General features: G+C 48.2%; 1 protein-coding gene across 4 annotated transcripts in view; it reads right to left on the reverse strand.

Annotated features, from left to right (window-relative positions):
* ZNF395 (zinc finger protein 395) overlaps positions 1-24,571 on the reverse strand; it is a 37,002-nt gene extending 12,431 nt beyond the window's left edge. Inside the window, exons 1-3 of one of the 4 annotated variants that reach the window (XM_027087961.1) lie at positions 24,376-24,571; positions 23,987-24,084; positions 591-837 (exon numbers count right to left, since the gene is read on the reverse strand). In XM_027087961.1, coding sequence (XP_026943762.1) covers positions 591-837; positions 23,987-24,021 — 282 coding nt within the window. In that variant the 5' untranslated portion in view covers positions 24,022-24,084; positions 24,376-24,571. Of the gene's footprint in view, positions 1-590; positions 896-17,239; positions 17,280-18,328; positions 20,844-23,136; positions 23,339-23,986; positions 24,085-24,375 lie in introns of those variants that run through there. The other 3 variants (XM_027087962.1, XM_027087963.1, XM_027087964.1) reach the window with 3 other exon arrangements.
* Between the last annotated feature and the right edge of the window lie 778 nt (positions 24,572-25,349).

The raw sequence follows: 25,349 nt of genomic DNA on the forward strand, positions 1-25,349 counted from the left end.
GGGTGCCTAGCAGTTGCCAGGTGGCCTCACCTCATGGGAAGAGATGTCTGGACGACACAAGCCTTGAAACAGAGACAGAAAGCAGAGCCATAGTGGCTCTTGAGAAGGCAATGAAGGAGAAGCCCATGCATCTGGATCTAGTGCCAACATCAGGCACAGGTGATGCCTGAGCCCTGCCACAGGGGAGGAAACACTGGAAAAGGGACTCCAAATGGCATTCCAACTAAACAAACACCTTCATCTCTTGCAAACATCTAAAGGTAATTCAAAGATGCAATCTTATCTGTCTCCTGTAAGTCTGAGATTCTTTCCCTTGTTTTTACAAAGTTGCAAACTGAGACAGATTAAGAGAAACAGCTCTGGCCATGCTTTGAACTGAGGTTCTGAACCGGCCTGAGCCCAGAACTGTTGTGGAGGAGCCCTGGGTCTGCTCATTCCCTTGGGAAGCCTGCTGCCCAAGGGCTCATATGGCTGCAGGGAAAAGGTCTGTGCTAAAGCCCGTGCCCAGAGAGTTTCACTCAGGGCACCGCTGGGCTGCCAGACGCAAGCCTGGAGAGATCAGACATTTGTCCACTCGGGGATCAACCTACCTTCTGCCCGGGCTGAAAGGCCACCTGCTGGAGGCCTGAGGTGCCTGGAGCCTTGAGGAGTTCCTTGGGCTGCTCCTGGCAGGACGTGTCCTTAGAGGCAAGGAAGGGCTGGAGAGCCGCCGCCTCAAGCAGCTCTGCCTGAGGCTCCAAGGGTGGGGCAGCCCCGGGTGGCCCCAACACCCGGGCGCCCAGGAGGGACCTCTTGCCAAGGCGCCGGGACAGAACGCTGGCCATGCTGCTGCCTTTCCTGGGAGGCAAAGGGGACACAGAGTCCTTTATCCCGTATCTGGAGGCATCAGGAGGCCCTACACGCAGCCGGAACCCGTGAGTGTCCGTTAAAAAGGATGAAACATTTTAAAGTAACTTTTACAACTTCTTTCTTTTTACAAAAGTAACACCTGTTACTAGTAGGACATTTAGAATGTACTGATAAGCACAAAGAAAAACAAATCCCTCAAGAAGCCGCCTCCCACAGATACCCATGTTTCCTAAAGCATTCCAAGCTTTCTTCTACACACAGATTTATATATTTCTATTTCTACAAAAATGGGATCATGGTTTGGTAAACTGAATTTACACTTATCCTGTGTGGGTTATACTGTATCATTACATGTTATTCTACAATCATACTTTTATAAGTCACACAGTGTTTTCTTAGGCGGATGCACCACTGCAAATTTAACAAATTCCTTACTCTTCTTCCTGAGGGCTGTACCCAGGGTTGTGTTGCTGAAACTGCTCTGCCCGCAGGCAGCATCTCAGCACACACACCAACGTCCGCTTCCCAGGTCAGGATGCTATTACAACAGCACTAAGAGATGCTCCCACACCAACATCCGCTTCCCGGGTCAGGATGCTATTACAACAGCACTAAGTCAGAGCGGGAGGGGGTCTGTCAGACACTCAGATTCTCAAGCTCAGCTGGCTTCAAAGTTGCCAACAGCCACAGAAGTGAGCCGTGCTAACTATTCCTTGTTTTCCACTTGAGGGAACTAAAGTGGGGGAGCTTAAGTGACTTATTCCTGGCGGTACAGGTAGTTGGTGTCAGAGCCTGAACGAGATCTGGTCTCCTGACTCCAAACCCAGGTCTTCTCAGCGCCTCCCAACTGCCTGCACCCTGCCCCCGACAGGCTCCGGGATCAGGCCACTCGAGCATTCAGGGCTGATGGAAACACAGGGCCACAGCCCTGACATGGACCAAGGAGAACCATTCCAGGCCTCTGCACGGTCACCCCACGATGGACAGGAGCTGCTCTGGAAACGGCCTACATCATTTCTGCGTACTCAGAGGCATCAGCTCACCCCCACGCATAATACTCCAGAAAGCAGGGCACTGGGGAGCGCTGTCCTCTGCATTTTATAGGGAAGAAGAGCTAAGAAGGAGACAACACCAGAAAGCTTGGTGTGATGCTCCTTTAGTCAAAATCCTCCTGCCTGAGAGGTGGGGTTCTAACCAGCCAGCACTCTCTAAGCCCCAGGGCAGGGGCTGGGGGGGGGGGACACCCCTTGACCTTCATGTGCCTACACCATTCCAGAAAAGAGGAAGTCAATCTTATGGGACCTCAGAGATTCAAAACAGTCAACGAGCTTGCTCTTGGGAAATCCCACCCCTGATCCACAGCCTCCCTGCTAAGCAGGATGCAGGGAAAACACAGTAGATCTGCCTCAGGCTGCACTGTGGACCCCACTCAGAGCCTGTTTCCTCATCTGTAAGTCACAATGCTAATACTCCCCTTATCAACCTTCAAGGAGCAATGAGAACGTTCCAGTAGAAGCCCTCTGGACACAGGCTTCTAAATAATTCTGTATTAGACTAACCTTTCATGTTCTTAAAAAGATGATGAATAATCCCTTCCCCCCCTCCCCCATTAGGTAATAAGATATAACCCCCAGGTTATTTGGACAGCTCACCTCTTAACACCTCATTTATGTGTAGACATTGTATTCATACCTAACACTGGAGAGCATTTCCTACGTGCTAGACGCTAAGTGCGGTACTGGCATTCTCTCATTCCACAGGTACCATTAGTGTCCATCCTTATTCTGTTCTCAAAAAAACAAAGACCCAGAGAGATTAAAAGACTTGACCAAGGTCAGGGTAAAAGGCCAAATCAGGGCCCCTCAGGACCTACTGACTTCAAAGTCTGTGTCTTTTTAGGACGACACCATGCTCCCCCTCCTCTTTCCAAATACCCTCTGCCTGGGGCCCATGACCTATGGCCTCTACTTCCCTATTCTCACCTCCTTGGACTCCACTGACTTCCATCTCTGCTGTCCATGTCATGACCTGGGTCACAAGGTACTGCCCAGCACCAGAGGGTCAATCTCTGTGCTCACAACCCCAGGCATACCCTCCTCCCTGGTTCCCTCCCCCGGTCCTCAGGCTACTGGTTGCCCTTGTCAGCAGCTTCATTCCCACCAACTCCTCTCCAAGAACTGACTTCCACTGGTCACCCAACAACAGGTCAGAACTCTGCAGTCCCTTCACCCCCAGAAACCAGAATGCCTCGCATCCGCACAGGGCTCGAGGGGTGGCTACCAGGGGCCACAGCTGCTCCCAGGCCTGCTGGGTCCGCTCGCGGAAGGGGAAGAATCAGACCTGGCACCCTGCGAACTCACGCTGCCCCTTCTCCAGAGCGCTCGGAGCTCCTCAGCCACCCTGCGGCTCATTCCCTCTGGGTACCGTAGCACACTCCGAATCTCTGCTGCCCCAGGTGCCCTGTTCCCTCGTTAACTCACTTCTCCAGTCAGTATTTAGTCGAGGAACTGATCTGTACAGAGCATATCCCCGGTGCTGTGGCAGGTGTAAAATGCTAGGATTTTCATAGACTCAATACCAACACTGTTCCCCTACCTGGAATTCCCATCAGGCTAACTCCACCCCTGTCTATTAAGCTTGGCATTTCCAGAGACTGTTCCAGCGGCCTTTCTCCTCCCTCCCACCCCTCTGCCCCTGGCCGCACCCACGCCAGGAGAAACCTGCACCATAGCTATGGGTTCAAACTTTCTTTGAATAGTTCCATAAACCTTCTCTACTTTTCACCCTTGTCCAGAAGGACCTCGGGGCTTCGTTTGGGTCCCATGCCATCTTCTTGTCTCCCGATTCCTGGCCTCCTTCCCAACCATCCCAGCAAAGTATGCTCAGCAAACATCTCCACAATAACAAAACGTGAAGGTAAAAATAAGTTTAAAAGTTAAGAATAAAGTCGCAAATACAGAGGAAAAGGGTTTGGCACATTTTTGTCAGTGTTTTACTCAGAGCTTCAAGGGCTAGAATCAGAGAGTATGGTATCTCCACCATGAATTCCCTAGAAAGCAAAGAGATAAGAAAAAGGTCAAAATCGCAGCATCCTACAGAGTTCCTCTCTAGGTGTCTGGTGACTTTCTACTTAGTAACACTCTACTGGAAAGCTTTACTATGTATGTCATCAAAAGGAATAAAAACGTAAGGAGTAAATTCTTTACCACGACCAAAAAAAATGTCCAAGCTGATTTGGTGCTAATTTGGTTTTAAAAACTCAGTCACCTACCACCGTCCTCGAAGCCTCAAGCCAGAAAAAAGAATCTCAAACCCTCAGTTTAACGTCGCTGAGCTAGAAGTGAAGCCACAGTGCCACTTAGAGACATCAGATGGCAGCATCCATCCAGAGAAAGAAACAATCCTGCTCTTGACCCCAAAAAAAAAAAAAAACAAAAAGAAAGAAAAAAACACAGTGGCCACCCCCACTTCCCACAGCAGGAAGTTTGAGGTTTCTACCACTGAAATGAAGAAAGGGTAGTATTTCCAAAATTCCTGGGCTTCCAGACGGAGCCTGAAATATTTGGCTAACAGACTCTGACGATGTTTTTGTTAAGTCTGTTTTTTTTTTTTAATGTAAAGAACGCTTTTTATTTGCTTTGTGAAGCTGCACCTTCCAAAGCCTGCTGGATTTGCACAGTTGGTGAACCTGCCCACTCCGGCTTCTTCCCACATGCATTCTTTGGCCTTTCACCTTTAACTGGCCTGAATTCCACCCTGAAATACCTTTTATTATTTGTTTTATTTATAGTGCGCCTAAATCTTAATTTTTAAAAGCAGAAGAGAAAGAAGGAAGGGAAACTGCCTTTATTAAATGCCTAATAGCACCAGCTTTCGCAAATTGTATCTAATTTAATCCTCAGAGCGACTTAAGATAAACATATGGTCTTTTATGTCTGATGAGGAAACTGAGCCACTGAGAGGTTAGGTTGCCAAGGCTACACAACCAGGAAAGGCAGCCACTAGGGACTGAACTCACGTCTATCTGGTGTCAAAGGGCCTGATCCTACCATTATTCCAATAGGTGTGAGATCTCTCAAAATAAAACACTCAAGCTTGCTTTTCACCTACATGGTATTTTTTTCCCCTATGTCAGTGAACCTCTACAGGAAACAAAAAAAAAGAAGCAAAAGCAAAACAAACAAAAAAACAGCTCTCAATCCTGCAAGTCTCCTTGTGTGCTTTTTCTTTCCTTGAAAACCCATTCTCCACTTGCATCTTAGCCTCCCACCTACAAAATAAAGGCCAATGCTTTCCTCCAACCTTGTTCAACAGTCCAGGTCACTGTTAATCATTTAGCAGTTTGGGAAGACCTTTATACACAATATTGCCCTCTGAGAGGGTGCAGAGAGATAATGTAATCAATCCCAAAAGTTAAGGGAAATCTTAGCCAAATTTACACTGAGGATTGATAGCATGGGAGTGAAAAAACATGAATCTAGATTAAATGTAGGCTGGGCAGGATGGCCAGGTGTGTTGATCAGCATTACATTAGGAACATGGCTCAACAGATAACACCATCCCTCAAGTCCTTCGGGGATTCGGAAGTGAATTCAAGCACCTACAGAGGTCTGCCATGCAGGCAGGAAGAGGATCCAGGTTAATGGAGACTCTAGAGGGACTTTCCAGGACGGCCTGTTACTGTATACCTTAGCTTGAGGGTCCCAACCCCCTCCCAGCATGTTTCTACCAATGTAACCACCGCTTCCTTCAAATCTTTCTTCCCTGATCTCTACTTCCAACTCACCCCCCTATTGGTTTCTTTCTTGAGAGCTATTGATGGTCGATAATAACCAGCCAGCCCCTAACTTGCCATATGGTTCAGGTTCGGCAAAGAGAAATCAAGAAACATCTTTTTCAGGGTAACAATAACAGTGTTTCAACACACAGTCAAATCCAGCTTTACAATGTTACATTCTCGACTTACAAAGTCCTTGACCGAAACATAAACTCATGCTAAAAAAGACTTCCTGGCTGATGTACAGTTTTAAGATATCCCGAGTCCTCTTTGCTTCTCACCCCACCACTGTCACCCACAGGGAGGGGTTGGCTACCCGAGAAGATGTATTTTGGTCCATGTAAAAGAGGTTAGACCTTCTCCAGGCTCAGCAAACATCTTCTGATGCGCTAATAGCCCTTAATGAGGACATCTGCCATCAGTTAAATAACTGGGACCGACAGAATAGGAAAACAAACCCTCTCTGTGGTTCTAAGTTGCAAATTGCCATTTGACATGTCACTGTTGCCGGAGAATCCCAGGTCTCAGCACATCCGTGTGTGTGCGCGCGCGCATGCGCTCACGCTCAACGGGTGCTCTCTCCTACCTCCCATGGCAACAGCCCATGACGTCACCGAGTAGCACTTCCAGGACACAGGTCATAAAGTCAAACTGATTCATTACACAACTAATGGGGGTTTTGGTGGTGGGTGAAGTTTGGGGTAAGACTCCCCTTTGCCGAAGCATGGGTGCTTTGCTGCCTCTCTAATGAACAATTTAGGGACCAAGGTGCCGGGCATTACTCCTCTTCCAAGAGTTTCAGGTTCTCCACTAACCTTAAGCTTTATACTCTATGATCTCCCCTGGTAACCACCGCACAGAACATCGATTTGAGTTTTGGGTTCTTTGGCTAATATTTTGCATATCATTCTTAATCTTTTATCAGAAAGTTGCTAATGTTTTCTTTTTAATTTTATTTATTTATTTATTTATTTCTGCATTGGGTCTTCGTTGCTGTGTGCGGGTTTCCTCTAGTTGCGGCATGTGGACTTCTCATTGCAGTGGCTTCTCTTGTTGCGGAGCACGGGCTCTAGGCACATGGGCTTCAGCAGTTGTGGCGCACAGGCTTAGTGGTTCCGCGGCATGTGGGATCTTCCCTGACCAGGGCTCGAATCCGTGTCCCCTGCACTGGCAGGCGGATTCTTAACCACTGCGCTACCAGGGAAGTCCCTAATATTTTCTTTTAAATCTGTAAAGTTTTAACTTCACTTCTTTTTCAATGTGACATTCTAAGCTCATGCAAAGGTCAAAATGTTACAGCACACCACATCTTTTATTTTATAACAGAACTCAGTGGAGAATAGGACAATTCATTTGTCCAAAACAATTCTCTTTTAGCAATTCTCGGCCAGGGACGATCTCTGTTGAGAGATGCCATGTCTGTCCACAGCATATTGATGACTATATGCAAATGCGTCTGTGGTCCTTGCTATCTAAACCTTGGCAGAAAGAGGTAAGCTGTCATACTCCACCATCACCACCCAAATGCTGCCTGGTAGTTTCTTAAGCCTTATTTTCTTCTGGGGTGTCTTCTCCAGAAAAAGTAAAAAAAAAAAATTCACTTCACTGAGCATATATTGACCATTTCTTCCCAGAGGATTTTCTTTCCAGCCTGGCTTTGGACAGAAAAACCTCCAAGGGTAGCCAAGGGCCTGCACGAAAACATCTAGGTCTCTCAAGTTATACATCAGGTCCTGTTACACCATTTTTAAAATGTGTGGTATGCATTTTAGGTTTTCATGATATGAGCTTAAGATCACAGCACTGAGCATATTAGTAATTGATTCAATACCAAGATTTCTAAATCAGCTGTTCAGAGAATGACCATTTGGATTCTCAGGTCATTCTAATTGTTGTCTTCTTCTGAAGTTTTTTTTTTTTAATATTTATTTACTTATTTATTTATTTGGCTGTGCCGGGTCTCAGTTGCAACATGCAGGATCTTCGTTGCCACGTGCAGGATCTTTAGTTGTGGAACGTCTGAAGGTTTTTAAAAACTGGATTACAGGGCTTCCCTGGTGGCGCAGTGGTTGAGAGTCCGCCTGCCAATGCAGGGGACACGGGTTCGTGCCCCGGTCCGGGAGGATCCCACATGCCGCGGAGCGGTTAGGCCCGTGAGCCATGGCCGCTGAGCCTGCGCATCCGGAGCCTGTGCTCCGCAACGGGAGAGGCCACAACAGTGAGAGGCCCGCGTACCGCAAAAAAAAAAAAACACAAAAACTGGATTACACTGCCTCGATGTATAATAGTTTAGACTACCATCATCTGAGTAATAGATGTAACAGAAAAATGGAAGGAGAAAATAAGGGCCCCAAATAGCCGTGCTATTTTCATATCCCAGCAGATGGGCCACAGAAATAGGTCACCTGATCTGGTTACACTGAATTTTCTCCAGCAAATAACAAATGACCCTGATCAACAAATACTTTTGTCGGTCTGACTGCACAACAGCCATTCAATCAAGTAAAAGAGACCATTCTGTTTGCACTGCCGGCAGGGAAGGAAAGCATTTTCACAGTTCAGCCCAGAACTACACTTCCCCTTCCTTCACACCTAGCTCCCCATTTGCTTTCAAAACCACCAGTGCCCTTTATTCATTGCTCTGCTGTGCATACACTACTCCGTATGAAACAAGACAATTCTTAGCACAGTACTGGGCACACAGGGCTCAGTGATCTGTAACTACTTCTATCAGTTCCAACGCACTGCATCTCCCTTAGACGGCAAGCCCTTGCTTATCCCATCAAATTTATGATTTTGAAGAGATGCTATTCCCATAGGTGAGGAGAGCCCCAGATTTAAAAAATAATGTGTTGTAAGAAATAAGACCTGCTGCTCGCCTGAAAATGAAGAACAGTCATAGCGTCTTAGTAGCGCTTCAGTGTTTCAGACTTGGTTCTAAGATAGCAGTGTTTTCTTGAAAACAGGTAGAGAATGCTTTATAAGGAAGCAGGGATAAGTAAAAGCATGCCTACAAACGTGCCATGTGAGAGGGAGAGATGATCCAGCATTGTTTTCGTACGTGCACGGGGCACGCACACATGTGTATACATGTGGGTGCCTGCACTGTGGTTAAACCTGATTTGGCTGTACCAAAACTATGTGAGACGCAGGAGGCACGGAGATGCATGACTGCTGACTCAGCATCTTACCCAGAGCCAGCAGGAAGGAGGGAGCCAGCCAGGAGCTGAGTATCTCCGCAAGAACAAGCCTCCGAGAACTGACAGTTCCCTGCAGCAGTTTGCAGGGTAAGCTTCCAACCTGAACGTTAACCGCCAACGAACGCCTGAATGGCATTTGGGTTTACAGTCACTTTGATACACACATTCGAGGCTTCCTTTTTTTTTCCTGACCTCCTGGCAACTCAAGGAAACAGGGAGGGACAACTTAATCCCAATTTTACAGCTCAGAAAACTGAGGGTCCTCCAGAAGGCCACTGATTTGCCCGAGCTAGCCAGCTGGGGTGTCTGCAGCTTTCCCGGCCCCTCCCTGGACTCGTTCTCTCTTCCCCTCAAGGGGAGACCCAGCAGCAGGACAGGGGCTCGGGCTGGAAGGGCTCCAGAGTTCCCAGCCCCAGTGCCTTCACACGGCCTTGTCTGATCCTCACAACGAACGCTGTGAGGAAGAAAGCGTGAGTTTCATCGGGAAGAAGGGATCTATTAGAGGCACTTACAATAATGAAAAGAGAAAGCTGGCAATAAAAGAACCACCCCCCAAAATATAAAACACAGAGGGGAGAACTTAAAACGCCTAACAGTCCAGGACCCATTAGTGTAAGGCCCTGAGTGGACACGCCAGAAAAGTTCTGTGATCATGATGCCTGAGGTGCCAACCCCGAGATACAAGCAAAGGGCCCCTTATGTTCTCCCCACTTTGAAGGCAGAGAAATGCAGGTTCTATTTTTTCACTGAAGTGGTTAAAGCAGAAAAACTATATGGAACTCAACAGTCCCTTGAATGAACAATCACATTCCCCGACTATGCTAACTAAACAGACGGTGGGGGGGCGGCAGTTGTAGGGAAGGTGAGAGCCACCTGGTGACCTTCCCGGCTGGAATCAATAGGTAAGAAAAAGGCAGCAGCCCTCTACAGGGGTGGATAATCAGAGCACACAGGGCTGCAGGTGCCCAAGAAAGGAACCACCTGGTCCGGGGGCCGGGCCAGGAGTGGGAGATGCAAAATTATAGATGAGAAACCATGCACACGCAGACAGGATGGGCCAACTAGACACCAAACCAGAAGAGAGAAACAGGTGTGGGAAGGGATCAAGGTGCCCAAAATACTCCTCCAGAATCCAAGTCTCATCTGGGAGTCACCGGTGCCAAACCAGCCAGTGGGAAATCAAAGTGTAATCTTGGCAGTTATAAGTCACAAGATAAGAAACACGTGCTGTTGGGATGACAGAACGTTCTAGTGGCTGATAACATTTAAAAACCTGAAATAAGAGCTGCGTGCCAGAATTCGTTCCAAGACCAGGATGGCTGACCAGCCAAGGGAAGAGACGTGTCTAGCCAGAAGGGCGATAACAGGCTTCCACAGATCAACTTTTAATCCAACTTCTCCCTCCCTTCTGACTTCCCGGCTGACTGTACAGGCTTTCTGTTTCAGGATGGCAGTGGCTCCTCAGGCTGTCACTCTATCACCTTCTCCCGGGAGACTGCTCTGATCTCCTGGGATTGCAGCATCTCCCCCAGCACCAGCGGGAATGCTTCCCATCCCCCAGGAATGCTGTGGTTGAGGGGAAAAAAAAAGAAGTCTGGATACACCTGAGCAACTAAAACTGGCTCCTCAAAATGGAAACAGAATGTGCAAGAGAAGCTAACCCCGGGCACACTGCCGAGGACGCCTCTCCAGGAAAAGGGCTCGCGGCAGCCCATCACCTGGACCTGTGTGACTTTCGGCCACAAGCCACCACCTCGGAGCCTCGGTTTCCTGCCTTGCCGTGAAAAACGAGAACACTGCCCAGCATGGGAAAGGATCTCAACAGATGTGTTGCCTCCCCTGTTCCCCGATTTCAGACCAGCACCAGACAGGTAAATGACACGGTGGGCCACTCGGAGAGCGTAGGAGCCACTGTCCCGCCGGCATCTGGAAACTGAGGGTGCAAAAGGATATCCCACCCGAACCAGTAACACAACTGACTCTAAAGGGAATCAAGAGGTTGACCACGGGCGAGCCGCTGATGAACTGAAATCTCAACAGAACTGACTTCGGCAAGACGGGGGAACCGAGAAAGCCAGCATATTCCATTCAGAGGCCAGCTGGCCACGGTGAACCAACCGCAGGGCTCCCTGCTTCGAGAGCTCAACACCCAGCCGGCCGGCTCTGCCCTGTGGCCCAAAGCAGAGCCCACGTGACCCGGCCCCTCACCTTGCTCCCAGCACACAGGTCCCAACCCTGCCCTCCTCTTCCGGCTGAAATCTCCATCTTGGTGCCCTGCCCAGGGTGGCTCAAGGCCCACTGGCAGGCCTCCCCGAGGCGGAGCGTGACCATCCTCTGCGAGCACTCCCCAAATCCGACGCTCAGTCCCGGGTTCCAGCTGTCCCAGATCTGGATCCACATGCACCCGTGCAGACCTACACAGCACACAGGGCAGCGCCGACTCACCAGAAACCCAGGGCAAGGGGAGCCGCAGAACCGAAACACCAGCGTTCTAAATAATCCGCCGGTACTCGACACACGTGCAGGCTCTTGCCGATGAACTGAACAGAAGAATGACGGAGCCTCAGCTTCAGACCCTGACCTTAGAGAACTTCAGGCCTCGCTGAGCTTCTCCTGCATCAAACACCCAGCACTTGTTTATTAAGGCACTTAACACGCTCCAGAGTGACATTCATAGATCTGTGCTGTATAATTAGTGTGAGGCCACACTTCGTATTCTAAGGACGGACGGAGAAGAATCACAGATGCGTTGGAGACCTCCAGCTAGGGAACGAACTGGGTTTAGAATTTACCATCCAGAGTCCACCACCGCTGCTCATTCATCCAGGGATTCTTCTCCAACACGCAGGCCAAAGTCCTCAGGGGGCCAGACAGAATTGACTGTGGGGCTAAGCGGAGCCCTTCCCAACACCCACCCTTCCAGCCAAACCGTGTTGAAGCATGGGGCCACACACTCGCACACCCTAAAGCCTGCCCCATTCTTAGAAAACAATTGCCTCGTGTCCGAGCCCACCTCATGTATGCCCGGCCTGCGTTAAATCTAAGCTTGGAACTGACCTTGTAATGGGTCTTCATTAAGATTTAAAATTAATGTACCCTGTTCCCTAGCAAGTCCCCTTTCTCAGGATCTCCCCTAGAGAAACACTGACATGTGTGGCAAAGAGGCATGTACGGCCATGTTTATTGTAACAGCGTTTGTAACAGCAGAGGATTTGGAAATAACTTAAATGGCCATCAATTAGGCTAAATCAACCGACAGTTTAGCCTTCTGATTCTAAGGAAGGCTATGCAGGAGTTAAACAAAATCAATAAGACCTATACATATTGACAGGAAGCCATCCCTGAGAGGTCGTGGGGTGGAAGGGGCCAGCACACTACTTACTACTCCCAGTGCACTTAGCTTCTTTTAAGTTCTTTAGGTATAAATGCAAGTATGTTAAGCATTTGGAGAATACCAACGAACTCGTAACAGTGGTTAACCTCTGGGGAAGGGCTGGGATTAGGAGTGGTTGTCAAGGAAGATTTTGTTTGCTCTGGAAGGTCTGCATTTTTTTTTTCCCCTACAGAGAATGTGTTCAAGTAGTACTTGTGTAATGCAAATTGCATTTCACCATGTAATTTTTTTTAAAAAGCAAGAAACTGACCCTGCTCCGTACATTTCAGTCACGTGTTTGGGGGCAATTTCTACTCCAATCTCACACACGCTTCCTGGGAGGCTGAGCGCTCAGCAGTGCAAAGCAGTGGGCTCTGCAACACAGATCTTGTTTCAATATTAGAAGCCCAACTCTGTGACTCTGTGGACCATTCAGTTTATACACTAGTTCAAGGAAGAGGCAAGAAAAAAGAGAAAGGCCTGTCAGGGGACTTCTGGGTAATTCAAAGGGATGTCCTAGGAGCGATTTCAGTTCTTCTAGTTGAGCATTCCAGCTCTCCAACACCACACACACATGCATGCACGCACATGCACACGCACGTGTACATGCGGACTTGCCAATGATGGCAGCCCTCGCCCAACCACACGTAATCCACAGCAGGCCTAGCCGGCTGTGCCTCCGACTCTTCCATCCGGGAATCAGGATTTCTAACATAAATTCAGATCCTGTGGGCTAATGAGAAGGAAGACTCTGACCACCACATTAGAAAAGCTCCAAAATATCATTTACTCCCCCAGGGCCACCTAACCACACAGAATGCTGACTTTTCAACACAGACACTCCTCCACCTCCACCTCTTCAAGACACTACATGAAAAGTCCTTAGAAACACAAAATTCTAATATTAAGGACCTAGGGTAGGGCAAAACTAACCTAGGGTGATAGACATCAGAGCTGTGGTCCTTCCAATCGGGGGGAAGATTCACTGGAAAAGGTCCCATGGAACACTTCGGAGGTGACGGAAATGTTCTGTCTCAAAATGCATTCGTCAGAACTGATCAAACAGCACATTTCAGATCTGAGCATTCCACTGTATGCAAATTACACCTCAATTTAAAAAAAAAAAAAAAAAAAAAAAACTACCCCAGTACAGTTTCTCTGCTAGCTGCAGCAGAACTTCGAGCTGTCGTATCAGACATCTGAAATCTCTGTTGTGCTATGTAAAGAGCACAAGTACCATGGCGACAGTCACCATAAAAATAGATAACAAGATTAAAATGGATAGAGGACACAGGAATTTAAGAACGGCGCACCAGGAGCAATTCGTTTTCGGCAGAAGAAAAATAGAGGACAGGGAGTTTTTCATTCCCCCTGCACTTTGAAAAACAACCATTGAGTGTGGTTGTTTTTACTAAAAGAGTTTTATGGCTTCCCAGTACTCAAAGGACAAAAAAGGCTGAGAGCTGTTACTTCTTATCATATTTTGCCTTAAAAAAAAAAGTATGATACCCGAAGTTTTTCCCATACCCACTGTTCTGTGGCCCAGGGAGCCGATTCACAGCAATGCGACAAAGCACAGATGACGTACCATATACACTGTGTGAGGTCCAAATGATACTGAGATAAAGGCGGCCTGGGCCCTTTATCGAGTGCACAAAGACTTCCAACTTTAGTTCCAATTACCAAGTTCTGCCTACATTTTTTACATACATCGAACACTGACGCCCCCTAGGTGTGCACCCTGAAATTACTCCACATGAAGAGAGCACTTTCTTGCCCAATACTGACTTCTTTCAAATGCCAAAATGTAGGCATGAATCACTTGGCGACAGAAATCTTGTGTTCTTCTCCAAAAGATGAGATAAACCTCTGTTCTCCTTGTGGAGTTTCTCCAAGAAATGTTTGCTAAGTGACTTAGCCCTTGCAGTGTCCCCAGCAGCAAAAGAAGTAATCCAAAAATATCAGGAAGAAAATCTAAAATTTTTAAATGATCAGGGTGGATTCTAAATAAACCATACATTTAAGTAAAATTTAGGCAAAATTAAACGTCCACGTGTAAGCTACAAATAATAAAAGTGCAAAAACAAAAAAAATTTTCATTCAAACCACAAATTTACTGTCGGATAGCAACTAAACATATGCGTTCCTGGAAAATCCCACACAAAAGTTTCTTTAAATCTGTCTCTTGTTCCCTCTCTCACTAAGCCTACAGAGCAATCACAAGGTTCAGACTCGTCCCTGATGTTGGGATGGTTTTTAACGTGCTGCACCTGGTGATATAAATCTGCAGTGGAGAAAATGGAGGAGGAGATGGTCAAGGACACTCCCAGATCCTCCACAGCCAAGCAGAGGACCCAGGAGTCAGTTAAAGGTCCCCATCTTGATTCATTCATTATACTGAATACAACCGGCCAATAAACATATTAGTCTTCCATATGTCGATCTGTTTTATTTATTGTTATTTGCCATTTTCCACCCTACACCCACCTTCTTGCTTTTCCTAAAGACAAAATTCCATTTTCAGCAGCCCTGGGGCCACAGACTGAGTCCTGAGACACCTTGGAATAGTTCTCTTCCTCCTTTCTAAAATAACCCCAGAAGATCTCTTGAAAATGTTAGGACCCACTTATTAACATTTTTTTAAAGAGCTTAAAATGATGATTTGACCCCAGTACTACACACTAGAGGCACATTCCATATTCCACATTACCTTTCAGCTTCGACAAGTCACACAATAACCCAAGAATTAGAAAGGACTCTGGAGGCCAGCCTAATTCCTGTTCTCTTCTACAGCACCCCCAATCCACAGCATTCAGCCCAACCTGAATACCTTCAATGATGGGGAGCTCACTACTCCATGGGCAGACATTTCCACTGTTGGTCAGGCCTGCCAGCAAGAAAATTCCTTTTCTGATAGAACTGAAATCTGCTCTCCCAGTCTTTAGGGTTAAAAGGAACCTTAAAGCTCATCACCTTTGTGTAATCATTCAGTGGATAAGGAATCATGTAATGCAATCATTCTACAGAAGAAGAATCTGAAGCTAGAGAGGATAAAGCAGTTGTCCCATCCATCGGTCACACTCCAACACCAGAGCAGAAATGAACAAGTCGACTCTTTCCTATACCTCATAACCACGAAAATATCTGAAAAGTGCTATTGTGTACCCACCCCATGAATGTACTCCGGTCATTCCTGATCCCACAGCATCCTAGTCTCCTTCCTGTGGGTGAAGCCTTGTTTGTTCATGTTTCTTTTAAATCATGGCTCCCCAGTGTTCCGAATGTCACATGACGAGCAGAGGTCAGTAAAACTAGACCCTGTGATTGGACTGATGAATTTCTGATCCAGTTATGAATGGGATTCAATTTCTAAAAAGCCTCATCCCACTCAGGGCTCATATTTAACTCATGAACAGAACAATCTCAAAACTTTTTTCCCGGGCTTCCCTGGTGGCGCAGTGGTTGAGAGTCCGCCTGCCGATGCAGGGGACACGGGTTCGTGCCCTGGTCCGGGAAGATCCCACGTGCCACGGAGCGGCTGGGCCCGTGAGCCATGGCCGCTGAGCCTGCGCGTCCGGAGCCTGTGCTCCGCAACGGGAGAGGCCACAGCAGTGAGAGGCCCGTGTACCGAAAAAATAAAAACAAAAAAACTTTTTTCCCACATGATCTGCCCCCTCCTCAGCACTTGGAGGACCACCAGGGTTACACTGTGCTTGTCTGTTTACCTGTCAGTCTCCCCCTTTCAATCAGATCATCAACTTCAGGTCAGGGACTGAGTCTTCTTTTTTTGACTCCAGTACCTCGTCAGTGCTTGACACACGCAGGTAAATACTCAAGATTAGTCACTAAATGAATCATCTACCTTTACCCATCCTGTCCTTGAATGATAAAATGTTTTTAAAATAGCAGTGTTCAAGAGAATGAAGAGACAAACCACAGGCTGGGAGAAAATATTTGCAAAAGACACATCTGATAAAGGACTGTTATCCATAACATACAAAGAACTCTTAAAACTCAACGATAACAAACAACTCAATTTTAAAAAGGGAGCCAAAGACCTTAACAGATACCTCACCAAAGAAGACATACAGATAACAAAAACAGCACATAAGATGTCATCACAAAGCATTAGGGAAATGCAGATTAAAATGAGATACCACTACACACTTAAGAGAATGGCCAAAATCCAGATAACTGACAACACCAAATGCTGGTGAGGATATAGAGCAACAGGAACTCTCATTCTTTGCTGGTGGGAATGCAAAATGGTGCAGGCACTTTGCAAGACAGTTTGGTGCTTTCTTACAAAACTAAACACACTCTTACCGTATGACCCAGCAACTGCCCTCCTTGGGATTTATGCAAAGGAGTTGCAAATTTATGTCCACACAAACACCTGCATATGGGTGTCTATAGCAGCTTCATTCATAATGACTGCCAAAACTTGGAAGCAACCAGGATGTCCTTCAGTAGGTGAATGGATAACTACACTATGGGACATCCAGATAATGGAATATTATTCAGTGCTAAAAAGAAATGAGCTATCAAGCCACGAAAAGACATGGAGGAAGATTAGATGCACATTACCGAGTGACAGAAGCCAATCTGCAAAGACTATATACTGTATGATTCCAACTGTATAACATTCTAGAAAAAGCAAAACTGTGGAGGCAGTAAAAGGATTACTGGTTACCAAAGGTTGTGGGAAGGGAGGGATGAATAGGCAGAGCACAGAGGATTTTAGGGCCGTGAAAGTACTCTATATGATACTATAATGGTGGGTACATTTGTCCAAACTCAGAATGTACAGCACCAAGAGTGAACCCTAATGTCACCTATGGACTTTGGGTGATTATGTCCTGTCAGTATAGGTTCATTAATTACAACAAATGTACCATCAGGTGAGGGATGTTGATGGTGGGGGGATGTGCATGTGAGGGGGGAGGGGGTGTGTGGGAACTCTCTGCACCTTCCTCTCAGTTTTGCTGTGAACATAAAACTGGTCTAAAAAATAAAGTATATTTTAAAAGATATACTTACATATATGGTAGTGTTTTTTCCACTGTGATATACATACACACTATAAGAAATACAAATAGTAAATTTAAAATGTAAAAAAAGAAAGTCACTCAACTCATCCATTTAGAAGTAACCAATATTAATATTTTGGTATTAGAATTTTTAGTGTATTTCCTTCCAGTCATTTTCTATGCACTTTGTTTCTTTAAGATTTGAAATCATATTGTAGATGCACCTTAACTTTTAGCAGAAACATCTGTCCATGTTATTTTAAAATTATTCCTAAACATTATTTTTAATGGCCATAATATTCCACTATTACGGAATATTAGTGGAATCACTTTCGGATTACTTCCAGCCCAGTCACACCACTGGATATTTAGGTTGTTTCCAATTTTCCATTATAGTTTAAGGAAAAAAAAAAAAACCTCTAAATAATCCCTGTGCACAAAGCATCATCTACATTTTGGATGTGGTCTCCAGAAGCGGAATTATCCTACCAGAATGTATGAACATTACAATTCAAATTTTAAAAACTAAATCAGACTTTACATTTATCCCTTACTGAATTTCTTTTTTAAATTTGGGCCCTCATTCTGGATGTCTTTGAACCTTGGTTTATCTACTAAATAAGCAATTCCTCCCACCTCTACGCCATCAACAAACATACCTTCTGTATCTTGATCCACGACACTGGAATAAATGTTGAACAGCTCAAGGCCAAGAATAGAACCCTATGGCACTCACTTTCAGACCCCTTTCCAGGCTGACTCGGTGCCACTAATTAACAGTTTTTGCACATGACTATCAAATTAAATTAATAACACCATTCAGCCCACATTCTACCACTTATTTAATATGGACCTTCATATCTTCAGAAATTGTTAAGTACTTTACTAAAGACAAAGGGTACTATAGCTGCTGCACCATTTCTCTGACCCAGTAACCATCATATAAAACAGGAAATGGGTTCAATTTGATACGATCTGGCTGACTTCCGATTATCCCTGCATCCTAAGGGCACACTTCTTCAAGCAATTAAGCAAAAAGCATTTCAGTTTCTACGTTTTTTCCCCCAAACCTGTATTTTAAAATAATCAGACTGCGTACCTGTATAAAGCAGGGTGGCTCTTATTCAGTCCCTGTCACCTGTGGCTCCCCCAGGGAAGGGCTCTGAATCACAGGTAGTTATGGACCCCCAGGGTAAACCAAACTGTCTCCAGACCACAGAGATCTGAACTTATTCCTTTCAGCTGGTCCCAAATCAGCCTCGTTCTCCAGGAGTCATTTGCATTCACACCTTGAACCAATTATCCCGTGGTCACTATGAATCCTGGCTTCTCAATCTCTGGATCCTGGAAGCCTACCCCCGGGCCCATCCTAGGAAGAAGGAAATAAGAAGTGACACAGCCCCTCTCCTTGCCGTTCCTTTATTACTGACTCACAGAACCAAAGCTCCTGAGAATCTAATGTCTTGCGGCACTTGGCAGCCATGACTCACATCTCACCAAGTTATTACCCCGACATCGTTCTCAGAGGATACGTGCCAGGAGCCACCAGCTAACCAGGTCAGCCTGAAGTGGAAAATGACAAGGCCTGAGAGATCTTGGGGTCGCTAGAAATTGGCTTCACCATAGAGAATACAGCCCAAAGCCGTCTCTAATTAGTACCATTCCAGTCATCAGAAAAATATTTCACAGTGCCAGCCGGCAGCAACTCAGAAAGTGCTCCTCACCTGCCCACCTGCCCAAAACAAATCATTTGCACACAAGGCTCTAAGATTCCATGTCACACTCCTACCCGAATCCCTGCGGTGGCCACCCAGAGCCAGGGACGCGATCCCAAAGTCCCTATTTGGCCTTCGAGTCTCTTGAAAACTCAGGTCACAAACCCAAAGGCCTGCAGGGCTGAGCAGGGAATTGACTTCGACTGGACTGAGGCAACAGAGAGAACGGGAACTGGGACGCCTGAGGGCCCCGGGCCATCTCCCGCCCACAGCGGGCAGCCGCCACTCAGCTGCACAGACCTGCCTGCTCTGACTCTTTACCAGAGTCCCAACTCCAGAGGTTTTCTGGATTGCTCCTAATTTTTGAAGACCTTTGCGTGGTCCCAATGACAACTCATCTGAAGGTTTGAACACATTCTTCGGGCCTCCCGTTTACAACCCTTCCACTGCCCTTTGATCCTAACCGACCTTTCCAGCCTGACGGCTCCCTCCTCTCCCAAGGACCTCTGTTCTTCACTCTTCCGCACACTACGTACACCCCTAACTCCAAGCTGTGGCCCGTGATACACACCCCACCTGTGTGGCACCATGAGACACCCCAAAGGGTTCTTCCCAGACTTCCTTCCCTATTCCAGAAAGTTTTTCCAAGCCAAACAAGCATCGCTCCTTCTCCTGAGCCCTACGGCTACTTATTTTTCACCTTGGCCTTTCGTCATCTCGCCTTGCTCCTTAATCACAGGTGGATCCTATCTCTCCTATCCCTCAATCCCTTCCTCATGCTTCCTTCCACCTCCAGCACGACTAAGGGTAGCTCTGCCCAGGTGCAGCTTCCTAAGTACTTCCTAGATATGAAAATGCTCTATAGCTGTTTTTCCAACTGTGAGTTACGATCCATTACACACTGGTTACATCGACTTAGTGGGAAACAATAAGCATTTTTAAATGAAAAATAATGGAATAGAAAATAAAAGTACCAGAGGAGACTGCACCAAGCAAAAGAGGTAGTACTCATGAACTTAAATTAGATTTTTACATACATGATTGAGTATACTAGGTCATGATGTAAATTTTATTTCCTAATGTAGGTCATGGTCGAAACAGTGTAGAAAACAGTGCTCTCTAACGAGTAGATTAGCTCCACCAGTGCTTCACGCAACGTTTTTTTTTTTTTTTTTGACAGTCATATATTCTCTAAAAAGAAAAAAATATCTGACTGCTACCTCTCCCCACACGAGTCAGCTTCCCCTGCCAGTTCACTGATCCTGCATCTCAGAGAAACAGGGAGGCTAAGTAACTGCAATTACGTTCTCGCTCATTCTGCAACTTTTTGCAATCACCCTTCAAATTCACCAGCCCTCGGATGCTGCAAGTTGAGGCTTAGGGAATTTGTTCAGCAAATCACCCTAAGTCACCCTTGCAACAGGAAAGCAGAATTCAGAGCTCAGGAGAAACCCCAGCTCCCACTCTGTGGGCTGGTTGCTGGCTTCCTGGGAACTGGCAAGGGCTCTCTCTGGTTAGGAGGGACCTGGCCCTGGGAAAGGCACTATCCCTAGGCCCAAAATCTCCTTCCTCTTTTAGATCATCTTGCTGCCCCCTCATCTTGTTGCTTCCCCCATGCACATCTACAAGGGGACAACAGCTCTAGACTGAAGGTCTCAGTGGAGAGCAAAATTCAACGTCATTTCAAAGCCCCGCAATGTATGTGCTTCGTGAATTCTATTCTACTTCCCTCCAACCTCCAATCCCACCCTCCTGGTTAGCGGAAGAAGTGGCCCATCCTCCTTGGAGCCTCATTTCCTCCGAGTTGCTTTACCAAATTCATGTTCAGGACCAGGTGGTATCTTCTGAATGGCAAGACAGAACAGAACCTTCCAACTCAGACCCCCAGTCCCCCTCACGAGCATCCTCTACTGCCCCCCACCCCATGACCAAGAAGACACTCCTCGGAGTGCCTTCCCTCCCCGGCTTTGGCAGCCTTTTCCACCCTACACACCCTGGTTTCCCACCAACCTCAGAGCCACAGCTGCTAGCAGGACACCTATGTTTCCACGTCTTGGCAAACACAAGAAACTTCCCTGCAGCCTGAGTGTCAATTACTTCTCTCCAAAACACACATTTCCGATTTCTCAAGTTACCAACTACAGCAGCTCCAAGGCCCTGGCGTGTAATCAATTTCCACAAAGAATTAATTTCCATTCATCTCCTTCCTTCACCCTGCCCCTGTCAACAGATTATTTCAACAGTAATGCTTCTAAAATCCACCCTGTCTTCCATTTCCAGTTATCCCTGTCCAAGCCCTGGACACTCCACAACTGTAACAGCCTACTAACTGATTTGTCTTCTAACATTACTTTTAAAAATCTTCCCAAATACCCTTTCGTTACATCAGTCTCTGGCTCAGAAACCTTTACTATCTACCCAGTACACACAAGGTAAAATGCAATCCCCCAGTCTGGCTTTCTAGGACGTTCACAACCTCAACCATTGTTCCTCTCTATCTTTATCTCCTACTGTTCAGGAAACATCCCCTGGTCTGGCCAAGGCCATCTCCTTGTCTCTCAGGAAAAGTCATGTTCATTTGCACCTCATGGCCCATCTCAAAGGTCTCACACTCCAGAAATACAGTTTTGGTGATTCCTACCGTATTCCTTCTCTGAACGCCAACAGCACCTATTCTACACCTCGCAGTTTGCCAGGTCATTGTGCCCTATCTTGAGGTCTTATTTCCCATGCTCAAGTCTTTCTGTCCCCCCGCCCCCCGAGGTTATAAACCCTGGAGGGAATCATCTCCTGTATCTTTTGCATCCTCTTCACTGAGATAACTGTTTGAACCTCTTCTCCTCCATAGTCCCTTTCTGACCTCTCACACCGGTTACTTCTTCCTCCCGTGCCTTTGGCCTTTGCCGGTTATCCTTCACGTGCATAACTTATTTCCTAACTTAGGACTCTAAGTCCATTCCCCAACCCTGACCTTGCCTTTGACAGTCCCCCTGTCCCGCAGCATTTGCAATCACTTACGCAGTCTGTGCACATTTTAACTTGAGCTCTCAAATCACTTCTACCTGGTCAGTAGGCTTTCTGAGGCCTTAGATTTCTTGAGTGTCTTTTATCTCCCAGAGAACCTGGCACGGTGCTGAGAACGCAGCAGCCCCCCAGAGGTCCGTGTGGAGTTGAACTTAATTGCTATGTTTCCCGGTGTTTCAAGTTCCCTGAGGCCCAGAACCTCTGTTTACACAACATCTTAGGAGGGTGTCGAAAAGGCCTTCAATACCTGTTGATCACTCACTTCCAGGCAAAATGCACCAAATACACTTTTCTAGAAAAGGGGGTGTAAAGAACGGACCGATGGCCTGTAGGTAACCCCTGCACCTGGCCGCCTGGCATGAGAACGCCGGCCTGCGAGAAGCGCTCCAAAGCCACCGAGCATTGGCCCAGGCTGCCTGCAATCAAGGAGGCAGCGGGACCCCTCGCCGCCTGGCAGGTGGGCTTCTTTAGGTTACTGCGTCCGTCCCAAAGTGAAGGCGCTGAGCCCTGAATTCCCAGGCAGAAAAGAAAATGCTGCCTTTGAGATTGCACATGACAAACTCCCAGTCCAGGCCCCCACCCGGGCACCGCACATGCCCACAGTGCCAGTACTGAGGAGGGTCAGGGGCCGCCGCCGAGGAGAGGCAGGGTGAAGACGCGCAGAAGCAAGCGGGGGTGGACAGAAGGGCAGAAGGGGACCGGGAGGGTGGGGGCCAGTCCCCGAGGTGGAGGGTGTGTCGCGCCGCGCGTCCCGGAGCGCGGCACTCGCCCGTCCGGCCGCTCGGCGGAGCGGGCAGGAACGCGCGGGGCGCCGGGAGAACTGGGCCGGCGGCCCGGCCGGAAAGGGTCAGGGAGGGGGCAGGTCACCCTCCGGCGGAGAGGCGACTCCCGGCCAGCGCTCAAAGTTGGGGAGGGGATTCCTCGGCGAGCGCCGGCGGCGGGCGAGATAAACAAGGCGGCGCACGGGAGGGCGGGCGGCCACCCTCTCCCGGCCGGCGCGGCCACTGCCGCAGCGCCCCCGCGCCCCTACCGGCCGCTGCCCCGGCGGCGCCCGCCTCCCGGGCCCTCCTGTCGCCGGCCCGGCCCCCACGGGCGTGCGGAGCGTGGGAAGTTCCCGGGCCGCCCCCGTCCCCGGGCTGCAGCGCCGCGAGGTCCCCGCGCAGCTCACCTCGCCCCGCCACGAGCGGTGGCGCGGGCCGGGCAGCTCCCGCTCGGACAGCTCGGCTCGGCTCGGGGCTGCGGCTGCCGCGGCCCCCGCCCGCCCGGCGCGGCCCACCGCCCGGCTCCGCTCCGGCCGCCCGCCCGCCCGCCGAGGCTCCGTTCGCGCCCACCTGGCCGGCCTGCCCTCCCTCTCCGGGACACTGCGCTCACGTACGCGGCCGCGGCCACAACCCGGCCCGGATTCCCCGCCCGGGAAGGGAGCGGAGGCGCGCGCCAGCCAGCGAGCGCCGGGGCGAGGCGGGGGACACACCCCCTCGCCGCCCTCCCTCCGTTGCCCCCCCACCGCCCTCCGTCCCCCGCCCCCCTCCCCCGGCGCCGCGCGCGCACGCCGCCTGCGCGCGCCTCGCCGGCCACGCGCGCCCGCGACCCCCGCCCCAACACCCCCCCAGCGCGCGCCCGCCGTACACACCCCCGGCCGCCCGTAGACAGTGGGCGCTCAATAAGTGCCCGAGCGACTCCTCGCGCACATGCGCACTTGAACCTGACCGAGTGGTGACGCCCCCGCCCCCACCCCCAAATCGGACCCGGCGGCTGCAGCCCCGAACCAAACTTGAGTCTTAGCCTGTTTTCACTGAACCGGCCACCGAGCCAAAGTTTCTTGCTGTTGTTTTTCCAGGCCGGGCTCCGGGACAGGCTTCTCCGAGAGAGGCCGAGCTCGCCCCAAGGCGGGAAATGCCGCCAGCGGGCTCCGGGCGCCTCCGACGGGCGCTTGGCGGGGGCGATCGAGACCCAGGCCGCGCCGCCCCGACCCGCCGAGCGTGAGCGAAAGGCGAGAGGGAGGGAACGCAGGAACCAACCTTTCCATCTTCCTTTGCTTTAATGTCTTCTCCATTTTATGACATTTTACTCGATCTCACTCGTTTGTAGTTGTAAAGTGAGGCGTTATTTGCTGTTTCTGGAATTAACGTGAGAGAAAGTTAACTATTAGTCTTCAGCCCTTATGTAAACAATACCAGTTGCTTTTGGCACCGTTAGGCTCTGGCTTGTGTATAATTTGTAACAAGGAGAATTGAAGCTGAGCCATTGTGTTGCTCTGTGTTTTTCAGAGATAAGACCAGAGCCACACGGTAGTGAGAAGCCCCAGTACCGATATGTGTGAGCATATAGAGTCATATTCAAATAAGTTTAATGGATAAAAGAAATAAATCCCCTCCCCCCAGAAGTTTTAAAATATTTTTGGACATACTTGTTGAGTTTGCAGTCAGTTCACCTTCAATTTGAGGTATGCTGTTTTTCCTGCAGAGAGGCAGTGGGGAGTGTGTAGGAAAGGACTAAAGGCTTTGCAGTCAGACAAGCCTGGTTTGCAATCCTGATTTTACTGCTGAACTAGTTTTGTGATCTTCAGCAGGTTCTTTTATCTCTCTGAACCTCAGCATCTTTATCTGTAAGATGAAATAAAAAACATAGGTATAGTGCCTAGCTCACACCAAATAAACACTAGATATTATTTCCCTTCCCCCACCGTCCACCATTTGTTACAAAAGAAAAAAATCTTAAAAAAAAAAATTCCTAAAGGACATTAGTTCTCAGCTGGGGATGATTTTGCCCCCAGGAGACATTTGGCAATGTCTGGAGACATTTTTGATTGTCACAACTGGGGGTAGTGGTGCTCCTAGCATCTAATAGGTGTAGGCCAATGATGCTGCTAAACGTCCGGCAATGCAGAGGACAGCCCCATACAACAAAGAATTACCTGGTCTGAATTGTCAATAGTGACATCGTTGAGAAATCCTGCTATAGGCTAATTCTGCCATCGAATAATTCACCAAAGACTGGTTCTACCTTTTAATTCTCATCCTCAAGGAAACATTCTTGTTTTGCATTCGAGAGCACAAGAATGAAAGCATTTGGGGGACCACAGCAATTATATTAATATGCAAAGCCTGCCCTTAACATGAAAATGCAGATTCGAATTTTACATTTTATTATTAAAGGAATATTTTACCTAATTAACAACCGATGTATGTGCCCTAATTATTAAGGTATCTTATGATATATTATGTATTACTACAAGTCACAAATAGCTTTTGCTTCTGTTTCCCTTTTTCCTCAAACAGTGGGTGTTTACTCACTTCCGCAGATTCAGCTCTCTGCTAAGTCCCTCACCTATCCTGAAGTTTATAACATAGTCCCTGCCCCCAAGGAATATCCAGCCTAGGT

The sequence above is a fragment of the Aethalodelphis obliquidens genome, unplaced genomic scaffold (genome assembly GCF_003676395.1).
Source record: "Aethalodelphis obliquidens isolate GAN/ISIS:26980383/991018 unplaced genomic scaffold, ASM367639v1 scaffold61, whole genome shotgun sequence".
Classification (NCBI taxonomy): domain Eukaryota; kingdom Metazoa; phylum Chordata; class Mammalia; order Artiodactyla; family Delphinidae; genus Aethalodelphis; species Aethalodelphis obliquidens.